The following is an 18,601-nucleotide window of genomic DNA, read 5'->3' as shown; positions in this document are numbered from 1 at the left end:
TCAACTACTGCTCTGTAGACAGTGACACTAAGGAGATGGTGCACTCCTGAATCTAGACTGAAGTTGTGGTTCAATTTGATTAAGTGTGGGGTTTAGCTTGACTGAAGTGACACTGAAATCTTACAAGTCGTGTGTTGTCCACACGCTGACACCTGCCCCCAGCCCCTGGAAATTTTTAACTGCTAGAACAGTACCACATTCTTTTCCTTGCCCTCCCACTCATAAAAAGACCCAAATTTTTCTTGCTGTCTTATTTCCAATCTAGCTCAAAATCCAGATGAAAAGATTTGGATGCAAAAATCCTCAGTTATCGTCGCACCACCTGGAGTTCTAGTTTGGGATTCTCTCTCATTAAATCCTATCTAAAGTACAAGTCTTTGCTAGCAAAGCAATGCTGCGCAGAGAGGTGACGATACAGGTGTTGTGACCTACTGTGTAGGATGCAGCGCAGACAGAGGCGACATCCATTAGATAATCCACCTGGGAACACAGCTGCTCCTCCGACACGGAGTCCTGAGACCGCAGCACCGCTGCCTTGGCCTTCTGCGTACGCGGGATGTCTGGGTCAGTCCTTTCCAAGTCTGTGCTGGTTGTTTCTTCTTCAGCCCCCTCTTCAAAGGAGACGCTCTGCCCGTCATCGATACTGGACAGGATGCCCGAGGCCACAGAGTAGTTCCTCGAGGACGGCAGCCCGGAGTCGGGGGAGTCGAACTCTACAGGCTGCTGCTCCACGGCAGCCGCTGCCGCCGGCGTGTCGGCAGACACCACGGTGAAGGGGGGGTCGTCCTGACCCTTTGAGTCCCGCTCCGCTGAGTCCGTTTCATCTACGGATATAAAGACCTGGGGGTGGGCAAGGGAGAGGAGATTCGGATAAAGCAGGGGAGAATAGAGAAGCGAGAAACATTAATGTAGCAAACAAACTCCAGCCATGAGAGAGAAATGACTACGTTACTTCAGTGAACAAGTTCACTGATTATTAGAGCTTCCCTGCATGCAAATAGTTGAGCGCTCCTCACTCAAGTCTTTATACCAAAACTGTAAGTCTAAAAATAAAACCAATTTATGATCTTGTATCCGTCTCCTATGATGATGTCTCCCCCTTTCAGAATCTTCAATGAGGAATACCCTGGAAAGCAGCAAAGCTTCCCTACCTGCAACACCAACACTAAAAACATCCGGTCATTGCAAAATAACTTTGAAGAAGACCAACATGCCTCAGGCCTCTGACAGTCCAGTTCAGCTACTGCTGTTTGAAGTTAAGACTGGCCTTCAAATTCTTATCACCATGCAACCACTTTACGTCTTCTCTTGCTAAAAAACCCTCTTTGTTGAACTATTTCAAGTTCCGTCTTGCCTGACTGATATCAGTTAGCTAACTGTTTGAAGTCCGCATAAGTAATGGTGCCCAGAGACACTGTTGGCACACACACACATGCTGTCTCTCCTGTCCAACAATGTGAAAAGAAGCCCCTTTCTTGGTTATTCACTACCCAGGGGTTAATTCAGTCTGCCTTTCTACTGCTTAGCATCTTACCTTAGGTTGACAAAGAACCCCTCTCCCAAAATCAAATCACACCCAACCTGTCAGTCAGGGACATGACAGAATCGAATATGCTTTAATAGTAGCGATCTTTTGCTCTATGCTGGATTTGAAAAAAGCACCTACCAGAAGGAGATCTGGAAAGCTATTCCTCTACTGAGAGAAGCATCTTCTACAGTAGGTGAACCTGAAAGCCCCTTAAGCAGGTCCTGCTTAAGAACAGCTATAGACCACCCAAAATACAGACCTGCTCTTAGCTCTATTTCTGAGGTGCTGCAGCTCCAAATTCTGTACAGGATTCACGTAGCTCCAGGGTGACGGAGCTGTGCTAACCTCTCTGCTTCCCTGGGCAGTACCTCTGCAAACGCTAAGCCTCCCGCCCTGCCTGCACGGTACTGGTGACTGGGAGGGGAGTACCTACATCGTTGCTGATGGTGGAGTCCCTGTGAATCAGTCGCTGGACGTGGCTGTCAATGCTGCTGCCCGACGAGAACTTTGCCAGCGTGGCAGAATGCGATTCCTTCTCTCGCTGCTTTACAATGACCTCGCAGGCCTTCCACTCAGCCATGACCTTCTGATACCGCAGAGCGATGTCTTCATCCACCTGCAGACAGACAGACAGACAGATCCTGAAACAGTGGTCCTCCTTGAAAGACAGCACTAAGAATGAGTGGAAGCCAGGAGGGGGAGGTCTGAAGAAAGTGTAATGTCTCAAACCAAAAGCCTGAAGGATCCTGAAGCCCTCTCGCTAGAGCACACTGACTGGAGCATTAAGGTGTTGTGTATTTACTGCAGGGAAGAAACTATCACTGTAGACACCAGAAAAGATTCATATAAGCATGGATACACACTATCAACAGCACTTTGACATTGTTCAGGAAAGAACAAAAGATGTCCCTGGCCTTCATGTGAAACCTCACATAGAAGCTGGAGGCAATCCGATGGAGCAATTGCTGCCTCTAACCGGATTATTCCTAATTTCATCACACCTCCTTCCCAACTCCTCTATTCCAACTCTATAGCCCTTGCAATGAATTCCAGGTCACAGGGTTATAGACATCAGCCTGTACAGAGTTAGATGCTGGAAGAACTCCTCAGCAGCAGCAATCCCAGCTCACACAGCCCAGTCCTGTGGCTGCACTGCGCATGGCCAGATCCAACCACTCTGGTTCCCATAGTAATGGAACAGATTTTTGCCACTGCCGGCTTCCTCTGTTGAAAGCAGACACAGAAACCCCCCTTGAGCTATTAAGGGACATGTAGTAATTTTACTGCTCTGTCACTTGTCAAGGGCTGAAGAGAAACCGCAATTGTGGGTTGGCTTCAGGCTCTGGGCTCCGCTGGCTGGAGTTGCTACCAGAGCATTCATGCTAAGAGCTGCAGGCTATTTGTCACTTGAGGTAGCTGTCGACTCATAAATCATAAAATACAACAGTTAGTGGAAGGCTGGAGGACAGCCATGTTTGGGAGTGCCCCAGATACTGATGGATGACTGCAAAAATATCATCTGAAGGCAAAGAGAATAAATCACCCACGATGACTTTCAGACATGATGAGCTTCCTGTACATGCAAATGTTATGACTGTTTTCGTGTCATTCACTTAATAGACTCTCATATTCAATGGTAAGCTTTAGCAAAGGGAGAAAATATAACTAAGAGATGGGCAAACTGTAGTTTCATTAATGGAAACGATATACTTAATGCCAAGTTTCAGACTGCGAAATAAGGCTGTGACATAACCCAGGCAATTATTCACTGATCAATGTTAGCAGCAGCACGGGAGATATTAAGAGGAATAAAATCTCATCTGAAATTGCAACTTGTGTTTTACAGAGGCACATCTTATGTAAGTCTAGCAAAAGCATCATGAACGTACAAATCAAACCTTCCTCTGGGTATTTTTAGCCTCTAGACAGTAACTCCAAGTGCACTTCAGAAGGTGCATCTGGGCTGTTCACAGCTCCAACAGAATTCCACACATGCAGATGCAGTATCGTGTAGATGAAGTAGTTCTTTCAAAGAGCATTTTGAAGTATGACTCAGCCAACACATCATATAACAGAGGGATGACTCAAATTACTATCCACTTGTCAAGGTCTCCTCATTTTATAAGTGACAAATTTGTGAAAGCAGGATTTCCTCAGGGCAAGTACATGTCACAGGCAGAGGCTGAATGCAGGTTTCCTGACTTCAATAAAAAACTCCCTTTTAGTGATTTTCAGACATAGTAACATGATAACATAATCCCTCTGCTAACGTGTGTCACTCTTCTTTTCAGTAGCATTTTTCCCTTAGGAGTATTAAAAAAATATTAAGGACTAACATTTGTTTTTCTGAATGAAAACAAAACCTATTCTGCAAATGTAATTCACATCCCTGGAAAGTTGTGCTTACCTGGTCCATTTCCTTTTTGGCCATGCCAAATTTATAGTGACCCAACAAGAATGGCCAGACTTCCTTCCGAATCTCATGCTGTACCCCACCGTAGTAAACTCTTCTTAGTAATTCCAGTTCCTTGTAATTCTACATCAGTCAGGAGAAAGAGGTATTGAAGATAATACATCTTTATTTTCCTCGGGCATGCACATATACAATTAATTCCAAGTATAAAGACAGTGAAATGCAGGCATGGCACAAAATAAATGTTGTGATTTGATGCACGCCTTTAGGGCCCTAGCGCAAATCAAGTCTCACCTTAGCTGCCCTACCTCGCATGAAAATAATCTAACTTTTAATAGACTAGAATCATCATGAGAACGGTTGCGTTGATGTTAGTGGGTATCTTTGCCATCATCAGCGATGCAAAGGATAAAAGAGTGTAGGAATCGACTCACTCTCACTAGCAAGAGGAGTGATCCTGTGAACACCAGAAAGCACCCTGAGTACTTCCTGGGGTCAGCTCTAAGGGACACCACGCTCATCGCAGCAGTGTCTAGGAGCCAGAGTAATGATCACACAGGTATTCTGTTGCTTACCTTCTTGTCCTTCTGGTACTTGCTCCAGACCTCTTTGGTCAGGCCTCCGGCAGCGCTGGCCGGTCTGTCCGGTGGGATGATGGTGTGGTTCACCAGGGCAGACAGGTGCGTCCGCACCGTAGACAAGTGGCGGCAGTAGGCGAGCCCTGGGGTTGGGGCGGGAGGGGACCCTCTGTGAGTGAGCAATCTGCCTCCTACCAGCAGCCCCTTTGGGAGGTGAAGCTGTGGCATTTTAAACCTGGCACTAATTATCCCATATGAACTAAACTTGCATTGTACTGTATAAGAATGAAGAATTGCAACAGAGCCAAAGATTAAATAAATCTTACACAGACTAGTAAAATCCAGGCAGAGTATTACATTACACTGTAAAACTACCTTTGTCTTCACTAAGCATCACTACTCCCATTGCTACGTGCAAAACCCACAAATAATGGAATTACGAGGCTATGATACTTGAGTCACGTCCACCCGAGTGTCCTGAGGTGATCTGACTCACAACAATAAATTTGGGGTTGGACTGCTTTCTAAACCAAACATCACATGGTTTTTAGATAAGCACACAGATACAGCAAGGGCTGGACATAAGAAGCTTCACTTACATCCATAAAAGGCTCTGGAAACTATTTGCCTCTTCATGCTTTCACACAGCATCTTCAGTGGAGTTCTGTGGAGACACAGGAACAGGAACTCCATCTTTTTTTGTTAGAAACTACTTGAAAATTGTTACTGCAACCAATAAAACCTCCCTGCTTTTGCGTGTGGCATGCACAAAGTCGCAGGTGAGCTCTCTGCACACAGCGCTTACCTGTCGCGGATGCAGCTGCAGCAGCTGGGTATATCGTAGGGAGAGCTGCCCGTTGAACAGGAGATGCACGAGGAGCCCTGGCTGCAGTGCTCCACCTGCCACGACAGCAGGTTTGCCCCAAAGCCTTGCATCTCTATCATCTCGCTGGTGTCTGAGGAAAAACCCAAACACAACAGCAGGCCGTCAGCCTGTTTCCTTCTTTCCCCTCTTCCTTCTGTGCATCCTGATGGCTTCATGCGTTACTTCCCAGCAGGCTCTGAACCTTGGTTCCAAAAAAGGGGAGAGCACCATCCTAGTGACCGCAGAAACAGGGCTCTTGGCACACCTAAACCAGCTGCATGCTGTGCACGGTCACTTCCCGTGAAGTCAAACCCCTCACCATCTCCCCTTTCTTGCCCATGCACATCCCGGTTCATGTTTCAAGAGAACAGAGAAAAGGGTGCTGCAGGAACAACTGGAACTGGTTCTTGTGTAATGCTATGGTAGTGTTAGTTATGGCCAGAAGAGATCATCTAACCTGACCTTCTATTTAATTCAGGTCTCAGAATTTCATTTTGCAGTTCCTGGAATCAGCCACGTAACTGCTAGTCCAGCTAGAGTGAAAGTTTAAGCATAAAAGAAATTAAGAAAAACTGATTCAGTTATTTTCAGAAGATGTTTCATTCCCACTCAGAACCAGATCCTAAAATACTGAGCGCAGAAAGATAGTTCAGGTCCTACTAATGTCAACACTATGTTTATAGAAGTAGGATACTCTGCAGGAAAATGTGATCCAACAGTACAGTGCAGCTTCTCGAGTCATCCCTGCTCCACCAAATCTATTTGCCTTTTTCACCAGCTTCAGGAAGGCAACCCCAAAAAATCACCAGTTGCCTTCAAAAGCTTGGCTTCAGCTTTTCAACTTCGCCAGCTGGCATTTGAGCTGCTGGGATTTTGTTTTATAATAAATAACTGGCCTTTCAGCTCACCCATGATTAAAATTAAGGCAAATGCCATAATACTGTAAGTCACTAAATTAACATTTGTAGGCAAAATCCAGTCCCCTGGGCCGTGCTTTTAAAACGTACATTTGTTGGGTGGTGGTAGGGGCAATTCCAAACCATCTCATGCATTTTAAATCAAGGCAGCATAAAGCATTTTAGTAGTGCCTGTTAGAAAGTGGGCAGAGGTGAGGAAGGAGGGGAGTAAAAACATTTGTTAACAGAAAAAGCACAGGCTCATGCGGAAGCAGTCACGTGTATTCCATTTCACAAAACAAAGTGTGATGCAAAAATGCTCTTCACCTTAATTCTTCAGGAAGGAGCTGAATGACCCAGTATTTATTGCAGCTTCTTATTGGGTTCAAATAAAAACCATTGGACAAACATTTTCAGATCATTATTTTTTGCCTCCCCTCCACAGACAAGAAAAGTGGGTTTTTTCAGTTTTAATTTTTTATTTTATTTTTTAGAGAAACAAGGAAAGAACCCCACAGAACCTAAAGATTCAGATGAAAGGTACCTGAATTAGTGAAGAATTAGAGTGAACAGCATCTTTTATTTAACTGTCGTGGTGTTATCTGTAACTTCAGCTACATGCAAAAGTCGAGCATGTTGCAAGATGTGAAAGCAAATGGCTAGCAGACCTGCTACAACAGTGCTGTCATTACTCAGAAGGGATGCTGCTGGAGAGACAACGGCCAATCCAACCTCGGTCAGCAAGAATCACTACTCAAACAGCAGCTGATCTCCTAACTCTGCCATCACCTTCGAGATTAAATAAGCAAAAGCAGATACCTGACAGCCGTTCTAGTGGGATAAGTTAAGATTTCCATCACCTGGCTAAAGACTAAACTGTGTTTCTTACGGTTTAGATCACAGCGTTGGCCTCTTAACGTGCATCTGTGGCAGCGTTAGACCACCTTCCCTTCCATTACCACCCGTATCCAGACATCACCAGTTAAGACACACAAAAACTTCCTGAAACAGGATCTTTTTTCAAGGGGAACGCTGTGTTTTGGAGTTTCTTTCCATCCATATCTTCTAAGAACTCTTTATTAACTTGGGCTGGGCTTTATCAGTTTCTACTACCTTGGGATAAGTGTGTGGGCAGCCTACAAGAACTGAGGAGGATCTCCCTGAACCCATGTTCATAGCCCACCTAAACAGAACCTAAGCGTGATACAGAGATGCGGGGCAATTACTGTCTCCTACAGCCAGTCCCACCAGACCAGGATCCATTTGGATCCAAACTCATTGCTCTGCTATTTAAAGGTATGAGGGTCTTATCTGCAGTCACGATACACTGTGTTTTTCTTAGGAAACAGAAATACCAGAAAAAGCCCGTTCACGCTAACGCAGTGAATGAAAAACACAGACGAGCCAAACTTGTGAGCAGTGGCTCTCCTTCCTGTTCCCTCTGCAGATGTCAAACTTCTGACAGCTACTTTACAGCCTGGTAACAGAGAAGATTCTGTTCTTGCTGATACACTCCAGTTATTAGGAAGAGGGGGAGGCTGTTGTGTTGATTATAACAGGACAATGCCAGATCTGGCACATGCGCTCAGGAGGTAACACGGCCAGAAGTCTGGCGGTATTGAAGCTGTGCAGGAACTGGTAAGCCTAGAGGGGGGAGAGATTTCATCTGAACTACTGGAGAGGCCTCGACAACACCTGCCTGTCTCCTGAGCCACTGCGAGCCTTAGAATGCCAGCTGTGCAGGAGGGCTCTGGCCTGGGGAATGGGTCATTTTGTAACCATTCAGCTTCCTCCTGTGGGGAAGCCAGGACGTCTCAGTCTCCAGAATTAAACTACTAGATCCTGAATGCTTGCAATGCATACACTGCTGGAGAATACCAACTCAATACATATGTTATGAATTGCTTTAGGAAAATAATTACATGACAAATTTTTGGAAGGTGGAGAGCCGTGCAGGTGATGATCTGAAACCCACCTAGGCTATCAACGCAAGAAGTGGAGTGAGAGCACCTGACCACAGAGAGGTACTGCATCTCCATATGATCTTCTCTGCACACTTCTGTTGCATTATAGATGCATCCAAAGCATGAGAGCACGCACACCTGAACCATCCCTGGGCTCAAACTGTAACTCACTCCATCGCTGACTTTGCCCAGCACATCGCTACCACTGCTGTAATGCTTCACCTCTGATCCTTCCTATACAAGGCTGCCCTCCCCAGTCTGTTACGCTGTACACAACTAACTCACAGAGGGAGAGTACAAAGACCTGTTATATTCCCTCCATCTCTTTTGAGAACATGCTCTAGCATCCAGCGTTTACGAAGGTGGGGCAGGAAGCCTCTGGAAGGAGAGGAGGTTTGTCTGTTCAGCAGCACGCGCGCTCAAAGGAGAGGGAAGGTGCTGTTTCCACTTCCCATAGGGTGTGAGCATATTCCCAGCCTCTCTGCACAGTCAACTTTATCTCCAGATCTCACGGCGTGAGCGAAATGTTTCTCCCCGTAATAATGCCAACACTGTTGTATGCATCAGTGGAACGAGCTGCAATAGAGCTCTGGGACACAGGGGGAGGAGGATAAAAACCTTTCATCCTATTAGGAGCTGTGAGGTTCCGAGAGCAGATCATTGATAGCATTGCGTGTAGCTTATCTTCCTCCTCCTCGTCATCGTCAACAGAGGCAGAGCGGCTGGCAGCTAAGTGGTGGTAGTTAATAGTTACTGCTCAAAGAAAATAGTGAAAGAGGAGCATAAGAAGAGAGAACTCAATTCTGCGGGACAGCTCAAAAGGACATGGTCAGCAAAGACAAAGGACTTGAATCCTGCCCTCCTCTTGAAGGCACAAGCTCCTGCAAATGGGTATGAAAAACGAGTTTCTTACAGAAAAAAGCACGCTCCACCAAACACAGGCCAGCTCTTGATTGTGCACAGGCTGCGCTCCCAGAGCACACGTGTCACGTGGCAATGGAGAAAGGTCCCAGGGCCAGCCTGCAGTGAGCAGGCTTTTTAGCAAAACTCCATGGGAATTCAAGGTTCCAACTAGCTTCTCTCCTCCACCATGCCACTATCAATGCTGTGGCCTCTTTTCCACTCTGAAACCTGTGCCAGATGCATCTGGACAGCAAACATTCTGCTCCCCAGCTCTGTCTGGCGCTGCAAACACGCAAGGTACAGGCGTCCTCCCAAGGAAGCCCAGGGCAGGAGCCAGCTCGCTCTGTCTTGCACTCAAGAGGCCGGTCTGTGCTGAATGTGCCCACAGAATCCGCAGTCCCCTTGAGTCAGGCAAAGGCAAAACATGCTTTGCTGGTGTGTGCGTGAACTTACCTGTGCAAACCCAGAAGCCCTAATAAAGCACAGCCACCACTGTGGTTCAGTCCCCTGGGGTAAGGAGGGTTCAGCTGAGATTCTGCTTTTTCAGCTGCAGTAAGTCCCAATACGAGCAGTAAATCCAAATCCCCTGTAAACTTTAGGCTCTGATCTTCCTGGGAAATTCTTGCTGCTTTGCCAAGGGGAATAAAACTGAACGTGCTGTTTGAGAACTAGCTCAAATGCCTTCTTGCATGTAAGGAATTTGTATTCACTGATGACATGAGGTGGTTTGGTGCTTGGGAGTTCATTTAATTTCCTTGGAAGGGCCTTTACTTATCCATTGTTAAGTTCTTGCTTCCAAGCCAGGAAAACTTAGCCCAGGGAGTTCTTGGGGTACTTTAAGAGTTGAGTTTATGTTCTTTTTCTAACAACAACATTATGAGCAAACAGTGTGGCCAATAAAAATATCCTCACTTTGGGAGCAAAACTGCTCTTGGCTAGTCAAGCAATCTTTTTGCTTTTAGTCTCAGTTTGCAAGCCCAGGGGAGTATTTTGAAAACTTCCTCTGCAAAACACAGAGTAAATATAAATAAGATTGCCCACCTCAACTCCGTTTCCACTAAGATAACAAGTTTCACTGCATCAAGGAAACCTACAGTAAGCTGTACGTGTTGATCACAATTATCATACAATGGAATTTTGTGATAGATTTCCCCCCCCTGCCAAAAACCTGGCTTGTCTGTTACCTTCAGTTCCTTCCCAGGATATTACTTTAAGGTTTTCTTAGTTTGGTTGTGGGGTTTTTTTTGTGTGGTGGGTTTTTTTTTTTAAACAAAGCAGAACAAATGCACTTACTGTTATCGTGCTTGTGTCCTGGATAGATAATTCTGAACACATAGTCTGTAGAAGTGTCTTCAGCTGGCATTTCCTCTAGGTCCACTGATTTGTTGCTGTTCCGTTTTCGAAGCTTTGGAAATACCTTACCCTAGGGAAAATAACAATTCCATACATTCAGCCTCAAATGACTAACAGAGCACAACAAACTAAGTACTTCAGACATTTGGCATCTTAAAATGAAACTTTCAGTGTTGGGAGGAGGTGTCCCTATTGTTTGGTTCATATTATGATATAATAGCAGATTCCAGTTCATTGCTCAATGTGGCAATGAAGGTGGGAACAATTTTTAGAGACTTATCTGTATAAGAATCAAATTGGACTAAATGGAGTTACTTTGCCTCCCACTTTTGATTTCCAGCTGCTTTACAGTAATACACGGACACTGTGGAGCAGGACGCTGGTTGACAGACATTAAGATCAACCCTACCACAAGCAGCTCACCAGAAAAAGCAGTACCTTGCCCTGTTGGGACCAAAGTGGTGGCTCCAGCTGACCACGAGGCAGAAGACCATTTTCCAGACAGGAAAGAAATGCGAGGAGGTGCCCTCCTTGGGGGAAGTGCAGCGGAGGTCTCTGAGTTCCATCCTGACTCACCAAGACTAATGTCCATCTGCTTTCTGCTGCAAATGAGGACAAGGGAAGTCCACGCTGTTACATCGGGACCTCTATTTGTTGCTCTTACCTTCTAAGTAAATTTTATTTATGATCATTTCTAAGCAGATAAATAAACCTCTAAGTGACAGTGCAACCTAGGGATGATCTCAGTCCTTTAGTCCTAAAGAAGCTCCAGATACGAGCAAATTGTGACAGGCCTCATGCAGAAACATTTAAAGTGATTCTGAACACTAATATAATAAATAATAAAGGAATAACTAAACTAAGTCTCTCATGTATGACATTACTTGACAAAGGACATACAATTTAGATGAGAACCAACCTAATGGATATAACCAGAGGCTTTATTCTTGTGAGAATTAGCAAGTCACATTCCCTGTTGTAAATTTTTCTCATCTATCTTCACTGTCACTAGAAATGTAGCACAAATAAGGAAAACCACCCTGGGCTCTGGATACTCTTGTACCATTTTCAAAAGAATGTAAGTGAATTAGGTTCTTAATTTCCTTTTCCAAAACGGAATGAATGAGGCATCTGGAGCCACCTGGGTGAAGGGGGATCTCCAAGAGCAGGACGTGCTCTGCAGCGTGGCTGTGCAAGTCCCAGGCTGGTAGCCAAGGGTCTGTCATCTTGTGCAAACAGCAAACATCGTGTTGTGTGTATGCCTGGCACCTGCTTCTGAAACAGCTTTCTCAGTGAAGAATAACAGAGACTGTCACGTTCCACATCTGTCATTTAATTCCTTTTCCTAAGGAACTGCCACAAAGCAGAGTGGTGATGCACCTGACCGGTCAGTGAAACACTGGACAGGCACAAAGTGTCCTGGGGAAGCCGATCGAAGTGGGGCAAATGGACCTGAACTAACGCTGCAATTGTCATCCTCTACCAGCTAGGGTCTAGATGTAACGCTCATCCCCATATGTCCATAACTAGTTAGAAATGCTAAGGGAGGGAGGAGAAGTGACCATTCAAGTGGCTTATGTAAAATACTTATGTATTTTAAACATAAAACAGGCTCTTAATTCAAAAGGTCCTTTAGTCCAACTGTAACTCAAATCTGACTCCAAATAAAATTTTTAAACATTCTTTGTCTTTGCTCTGTGATTTTGACTTCAGGCTTGTGGTGAGGAAAGCAGTGGGAGAGATGTTTTGTTCCAGATTCCTCTCCCTACGCTGAGCAGAAAGGGCTACTGAGAACTGGATGGTCCGAGGGTGGCAGAGGGTGGCTCTGGTTACACGCACTCCCTTTCTATGGGTTGATGCTCCCACCATAGACAGTGCTGACAGACCTGCTTTCCCCCTCTCCTTTCTTGTAATGGTCAACGGATGGAGGATAATAGAGCCAAAGCTTCTATGTTTAAAATGTGCTGCTGACAGTCTCCCCTAAGTGCTGTGCTGCACAGGTGACTCACAAAACAAAGCACACAAAAACCAAAGAACACAGAAAGCAACTGACAGCTGGAGCAGTGTTAGGCAGAGTTCTTAGCAGGCCTTTCAGTGAAGGCATCTGAAGAAGAAAAATGCTCTGCCTCCTTTTGCAACAACCCCCCAACAGGCACTACACAAAAGGGCAGCAGCATTAACATTCCCCCGGCAGAAAGGGGCTTTGGGAGCACCCCCCTGAGAAGAAGGTTCGTGCTTACGTTGCTGATGGCAGTGAATGCAGACGATCTGGCTGAGCGGCACTATCAATGCGTAGTCCCAGTAAACACTGACAGGGAAGGAAACAGTACAGGAGACATTTTTTTTCCACATTCAGGAGTGCTTGTGGTTCCAAGCACCCAACAAAAAGACTCTGCTAAATTAATAACTGCTTATTAAATTTGGTCAATTAAAGTAAATTAATAGTCAAGTAAAAGGCAAAGGAACTAGTTCTCCACAGTGGATACATCCGGCACCAGCCTTTTCACAACCTCCCTTTCCCTCTTCACCTCTCCTTCCCCGCCACCGCCCCGTACCAGGTTACAACAATGCCCTGGCTAAGACTGAAATGCCTGAGGCACAGACTTCATGTCTTGTAGCTGGGACTCAGGACAGCCAGGTTCAGTTCTGTCTTGCACATGTGATTATGGGCAGCAGCATTTAAATCCACCGGGGCTCAAGCTTACAGATTAAACACTGGCAACAGCTCTGAACCCTTCTGAGAACAACCTCAACAGAGTTTAGCAATAAAAGCAAGGGCAGAGGGCTTCATTAATGTTCTATTAAAAAATACACACGAAGTTTTGAAAGAGAATGGAGTGGATTAAGCATTCGAGAGCACTGTTCTGGGGTTGAAGGAAGCATTCCCTGAGGAGACATACCTGCCTGGTTCAAGACTTTACTTTCTGCTGAGGCAGAATACCAAATTAGATGAATAACTAATCTAATGAAAGACAATGACATTGCAGGTCTCTCTTTCGAGGCTGAAATTAGCCATGCTTGCCAAGTGATTTGTGACCCTCTGAAGGGAGGTACTAGAATTGTAATGATGGAAGTTAGTGTTGAGCCTTTTCTCCCGAACATGTGGAAAAGCAGGCTTCTGTTTTCCTTTTGAAAGGGCCTTACATCCAAGGGCATTACAGGACCTTTGGAAAGTTCATTAATCTGTGGCAAAACAGGAAGAGACCCCGAGCTGCCTGACACCTTATGCACTGTTCAGAAGCCCTTCAATTAAATGAGCCTTGTTACACTTACATCATATTGCCCAGCATACATGAAATAAACACCGTGAATGCTTCCAATCTTTTCCTGAATGCAACGACTACCTTTTCTCCAGCTCTGAATCCCCAAGGGTTCCATTCATTAGCTGATTCGGAGTCCATTTTAATGTCAAACTATCTGCTGACTGATGAAGGGAGAGATACCCAGGAATTGCCTCCAAGTCGTCTTTCTGTTCACAAAAGCAACAAACAGACAATCCAGGTGACTCAGGTGCACAACTATAATTGTCATGTTCTAATCTTTCTATACCCCACAAGCTCCAGAACAGTGCATTACCTACAACTGCCGAGGGAAACCTAACACCAGAAGTACTGGTATTTAATACTGCGATTAGAAAGAGGGGAAAAAACACAGTACAGCCACTGGTTTTATGAAATACTGTCCAGTACGTCTGTTTGCACCTATAGGCCCACTTCACATTGGTCAGGCAGTGAAAGCATTTGTCATGTCTTAATCTACCTCAGCATAACAGAGTCAAGTGGGAAGGCAGCACTGCCCGAGGACAAGACATTAAGCGAGTACTTGACAAGCCCAGGTTATATTCTTACCTGCTCTCCTGACCCCTCTCAAGCCACAGCCAGGCAGCAGCTGTGTCTATTGACCCAAACTCAAGGTACTCACCGGCTGGACTAAGACGTTGTTTTTCCCATACAAGAGGTGTGTTCGGGAATTCTGGTGCAAAGACTCCACGTACTCTCTCGCCGAAGCAGCAAAGCGATCCTCCGACGTGCTCCCGCTCGAGTGCCGCTTCCGGATCTAGTGCACACAAACACAGCCCAGGCAGATCAGGCAGGACAGGAATGACTGTACCAGCAGGGCAGTAAAACAGGAACAGCTCCATATAGACCTGTCTCTGTGCCTTAACTCAGAAACAGCTACACAGTAAATACCTACTCCCAGGGCTGGGCGCTTCGAAGGAGAGTCTTGGCGGCCGTGCACGCCGTGAATCCGGTGTCGCTGCACAAGCTCATCTGCTGAAGGGTCTGTCCAGTAGCGATCAGCCGTCTTCAGCTTGGTGTACTCCAGCGCACACGGTCCAACTAAGAAAACAGGCCGAGAGAGAAACCCTCTGAGTCTGTTCAGAAACACACTCAGTCTTACCCTGCTGGCCAAGTACTGAAGGTGAGGTTTCCTTCTCAAGCCAAGTGAATATTAATGATCACTTAATGATCCTACAGGAACAGCCCATAATATAGGGAATACAAATAATAACATATCAGGTCCTATTATCTAGGGCTGTATAAAAATATTCCTGTAGGACACAATACCCTGCCACAGCAGCATTAGCAGTTACAGTCTGCCAGCAAGCATTCAGTAAAAAGCCATTCCCATTCTGTTCTCTGATCCAACCACTAATTAATAATAAAAACAGATGACCGGTCTCTACTGGTCTCGTAAGCAACAAAACAACGTCTTCTATGTTGCTCTACTATAAACAGTTAAGCTACATGCTAGAGAGAAAAATCACCTTTTGTAACACTATCATAATACAAAATGTTTTAAGAAACAATTTACTTTCTTTAGCATAAGAAGTAACTTTGCAAGAACTTACCTAGGAGAGAAGCCAGGATAGGGCCACAAACAGGATCTGCCAGTAAAGCTTCTTTTTCATAATATTTACTGGGAATAAAAGACCAGAGTCCAGTTAAAAGCACTGGCTGTTATTTTTAAAAGCTCTTATGCCTCCTAGTTGCATGAATCCATTGACTTTAAAAATAACACGTTACTGCTTACCAGAGGGTACGCCAAAGGAAGCAAAAGAGAGAAGGGCAGAGAAGCCAGACGTGCTGCCATCAACCTGACAATTCCTCCAGCATTTGCTGTGGACTGTGTGTGCAGGGGAGGCCTGACTACTGAAGTCACGTCCCAGGTCAGACTTCACGCTTAATAAAAACTGGGGCCAAACGCTCATTTCAAGAGCAAATTAAATTACCTGTGTAGAAGTGAAGATTTAAGAGTTTAGAGTTCTAAGAGTTTTACCAAGGCTGAAAACAGGATCTAGGCTGTACGTCTGGACTGCTGTGCATGTACTGAAGCAGAACACGTTTTCAAAGCTTAGTTTTAGTTACAGCTCTAACACAAAAATTCCAGCAACAGAATTTCACTGTGATTATCAAATACACTCTCCCACACAAAGGGCCAATAAGAAAACTGTGTATCTAACCAGCCAGAGACAGGACCAAAGGGATCCAAACACCATATTTTTCCTGAACTTGACAGGCAGAGGAAAAGCAGTTGCTGGGATTACCTAGAGATCACCAATGCATGCGTCTCCTCTAAGTGCTCTAAGGGAGCTTGACTGGCTCACCCACTGATCTCGTAAAGAAGAAACGTTGTGTGGGGTTTGCATGTAAAGAAGGCTTTTAGAACATGGTGTGTCCTGAACTAAAGATCATTAAAATATATTGTAAGAAAGCTATGGAGAAATGTATTTGGCCTATTTTAGACATCTGCTTTAGAATTAGATCATTTCCTAAACTATAATATTGACTAGATCTCTATGGAGCATAAAAGGAGCCTAGAACAACCAGCTCAATAAACCTCCACTCCAGACTTCTATATTTAACAAGACCACCACCACCCCTACTCTGGATCCATATTCTGCCCCCATCAGCTGTGTCACCTCCTGTCAGTACGCTCATTTCTGCCTCATCTATTTTTGAACTGAGCTCTGGAGGGGCAGGAGCTTGCCTGTTGCTAAATGTGTTTACCCAGAATATTTGACTTGGGGCTTTGGGCACTAATGCAATATGGAGACAAACAATAACTCTCTGCAAGCAATTTTGTCGGTTTTCCACAGAGACCAAGAGATCCACACATTCTTGAACATCTCTTCCATCTGTGAGGAATAATCTTGAAACACTGTCAAGAACAATGAACTAGTGCAAACAGTAGCTCTTGCAATGACCCCGAAGTCTTCCCATCACAGCAGGCAAAGCTGACTTATAAAACCACACAGCCAAAGAATCAAAACACCCCAATTTCTTGAAGTGTGGTTATCCTCTGCTGTCTCTTCCACTAGATGGGGCTCCAACCCTAAACCACCTTCTCTTCCTCAAGAACAGAAAAGCTGAAGGACTTAAAACACGCAGCATTTGAGCAGCAATATCACAAAAATGCATGAGAACAAGCCTTATGAAGAGGTTCATTTTATTCACTAACTCAGGTTCTCAAAATCACACACCTGCAATTAAGGACCCGATCCTAACTCATTCGAAGGGATGGAGAAGGCAGCAAGATGAACACTTAAAACAACTGAGACCGAACTCTCTTGTCATGTCTCCAGGACAATTATGTGGAAAGAGTAATTAAAAAATCCTTGTATCCATGTATCAGCAGACATATTGATACACTGGACTAAAATGCTTTCATTAACCATGTCTCTGGGACACAGCCAGCCCTCTCACTGTCTCTTCTGCACACAGCTCTTAAACCAAACTGGCATCAGCTATCCCAGAGCAGCAGTTTTCTTTGAACAGCACAAAGACCTTTCTTCCATTCTCTTTCTTTTTAGTGGCAAGACAGATCATGAAAATAGAGCTGATGACAAGGAAAACAGTTAATGCAAACTTGGAAAATACTGTGAGAATAAGTTCCTCTGCCCTAGCTCTCTTCCTTGTTCAGACCCATGGGCTTTGGACAGCCAAGAATGTGTCCCCTCAAGTGCAGAATCACAAAAGCACCACTGCGAACAAACTGAAATGGCAGTGGGTACAGAGGTGCTTTTCTGGGACCATATCAAGCTTTAGGGTTCCTACCTGTCTCTTCTTATGGGAACTTGTCCCTAGTGTGCCCCTTAATTCCACCTCTTGGGAAACCAAAGCTAATGCTCGACAGTAGGAAGTGATGATAGAATATGTCATAGTACAGAGAGGACTTGTCTTTTCCTCCTAAAGAGTCCCTGTGGATTACATCCATAAAGCGTTGATGCTCTTCTCTGGTTTTGCAAGGGAAGACTCACTTTACACAAAACTTGAGTTTTCTAAAAAGGAAACTTGATTACAAAACCTTTTCTCACGGCCCCAAGGGTTTATTTATGCCATTCATTCCTCCTGCTGTAAACTCATTTCCTCTTCTTTTACCTACAAAGGGCATTTTCTTCCCTGACACCCTAATATTCCAAAGGATTATTTTTAACTAATGTAAGTGAATTAAGCACTCCTGACCTATTAGAAGACATTTCTATTCCACTAAGTCACTGAGGTCTAGGTCCCATTAGGATTTGGGCACCTAATAGCTACTGCAACCTCAGGTGCCTAAGCGAGTGGAAAGGATCAGGGCTTCCCATGCTTCTGAATGCATTACTCTGTATGGTAGCACTGTTCAATATTGCCAACTTTAGAAAAAATTAAAAGAGTTCCTTAATAAACTGCAAGTTATTTTTTTAGCCGATTTCTGGAAAGCTGTATGGCTGCTAGCACTTTTTGTAAGTCTGAAACATGTCAATGATTCAAAAACAAAAGCACAATTTCTTCTAAATGTCTGTGTATCTGGGTTTCTTCCTACCAGAAGTTTGCATCACATAAGTTTGAAGACAACTTTTGTTCAAATCCCTTGTTGCAGATCCCTAAACACATCAACCCAACAAATCCCTGTGCTTCTGATTCTTTCCTTACCTGCAGTTATCAACAATATACTGCACAATCTTGTCGAGCACTTTCTCAATCAACGCTGTCCGCACCCAGATGTGTTTGATGGCCTGGGGTGTCAGGACAGGTGTTCTGCTTGTGGTTGACCCCTGCCTCTTGAGGGGTTCCTGCCCATTTGGCTGATTTTTCCTGCAAAAGGAGATAAAGTAAAA

General features: G+C 44.8%; 1 protein-coding gene across 6 annotated transcripts in view; it reads right to left on the bottom strand.

The window, feature by feature from the left end:
* Window positions 1–18,601, bottom strand: part of SGSM2 (small G protein signaling modulator 2) — a 48,579-nt gene that overhangs the window by 6,976 nt on the left and 23,002 nt on the right. For 2 of the 6 annotated variants that reach the window (XM_068415622.1, XM_068415625.1), the window contains exons 4-18: window positions 18,417–18,578; window positions 15,353–15,420; window positions 14,695–14,840; window positions 14,422–14,556; window positions 13,845–13,969; window positions 12,741–12,808; window positions 10,939–11,102; window positions 10,441–10,570; window positions 8,863–8,997; window positions 5,325–5,475; window positions 5,119–5,183; window positions 4,517–4,662; window positions 3,936–4,064; window positions 1,962–2,144; window positions 433–840 (exon numbers count right to left, since the gene is read on the bottom strand). In XM_068415622.1, coding sequence (XP_068271723.1) covers window positions 433–840; window positions 1,962–2,144; window positions 3,936–4,064; window positions 4,517–4,662; window positions 5,119–5,183; window positions 5,325–5,475; window positions 8,863–8,997; window positions 10,441–10,570; window positions 10,939–11,102; window positions 12,741–12,808; window positions 13,845–13,969; window positions 14,422–14,556; window positions 14,695–14,840; window positions 15,353–15,420; window positions 18,417–18,578 — 2,215 coding nt within the window. The remainder of the gene's footprint in view (window positions 1–432; window positions 841–1,961; window positions 2,145–3,935; window positions 4,065–4,516; window positions 4,663–5,118; window positions 5,184–5,324; window positions 5,476–8,862; window positions 8,998–10,440; window positions 10,571–10,938; window positions 11,103–12,740; window positions 12,809–13,844; window positions 13,970–14,421; window positions 14,557–14,694; window positions 14,841–15,352; window positions 15,421–18,416; window positions 18,579–18,601) is intronic. The other 4 variants (XM_068415624.1, XM_068415623.1, XM_068415626.1 and 1 more) reach the window with 4 other exon arrangements.

This window comes from Nyctibius grandis, chromosome 18 (genome assembly GCF_013368605.1).
Source record: "Nyctibius grandis isolate bNycGra1 chromosome 18, bNycGra1.pri, whole genome shotgun sequence".
In the NCBI taxonomy this organism is placed as follows: domain Eukaryota; kingdom Metazoa; phylum Chordata; class Aves; order Nyctibiiformes; family Nyctibiidae; genus Nyctibius; species Nyctibius grandis.
The sequence above is the reverse complement of the archived record's forward strand: the minus strand, read 5'-3'. Positions and strand labels throughout refer to the sequence as shown.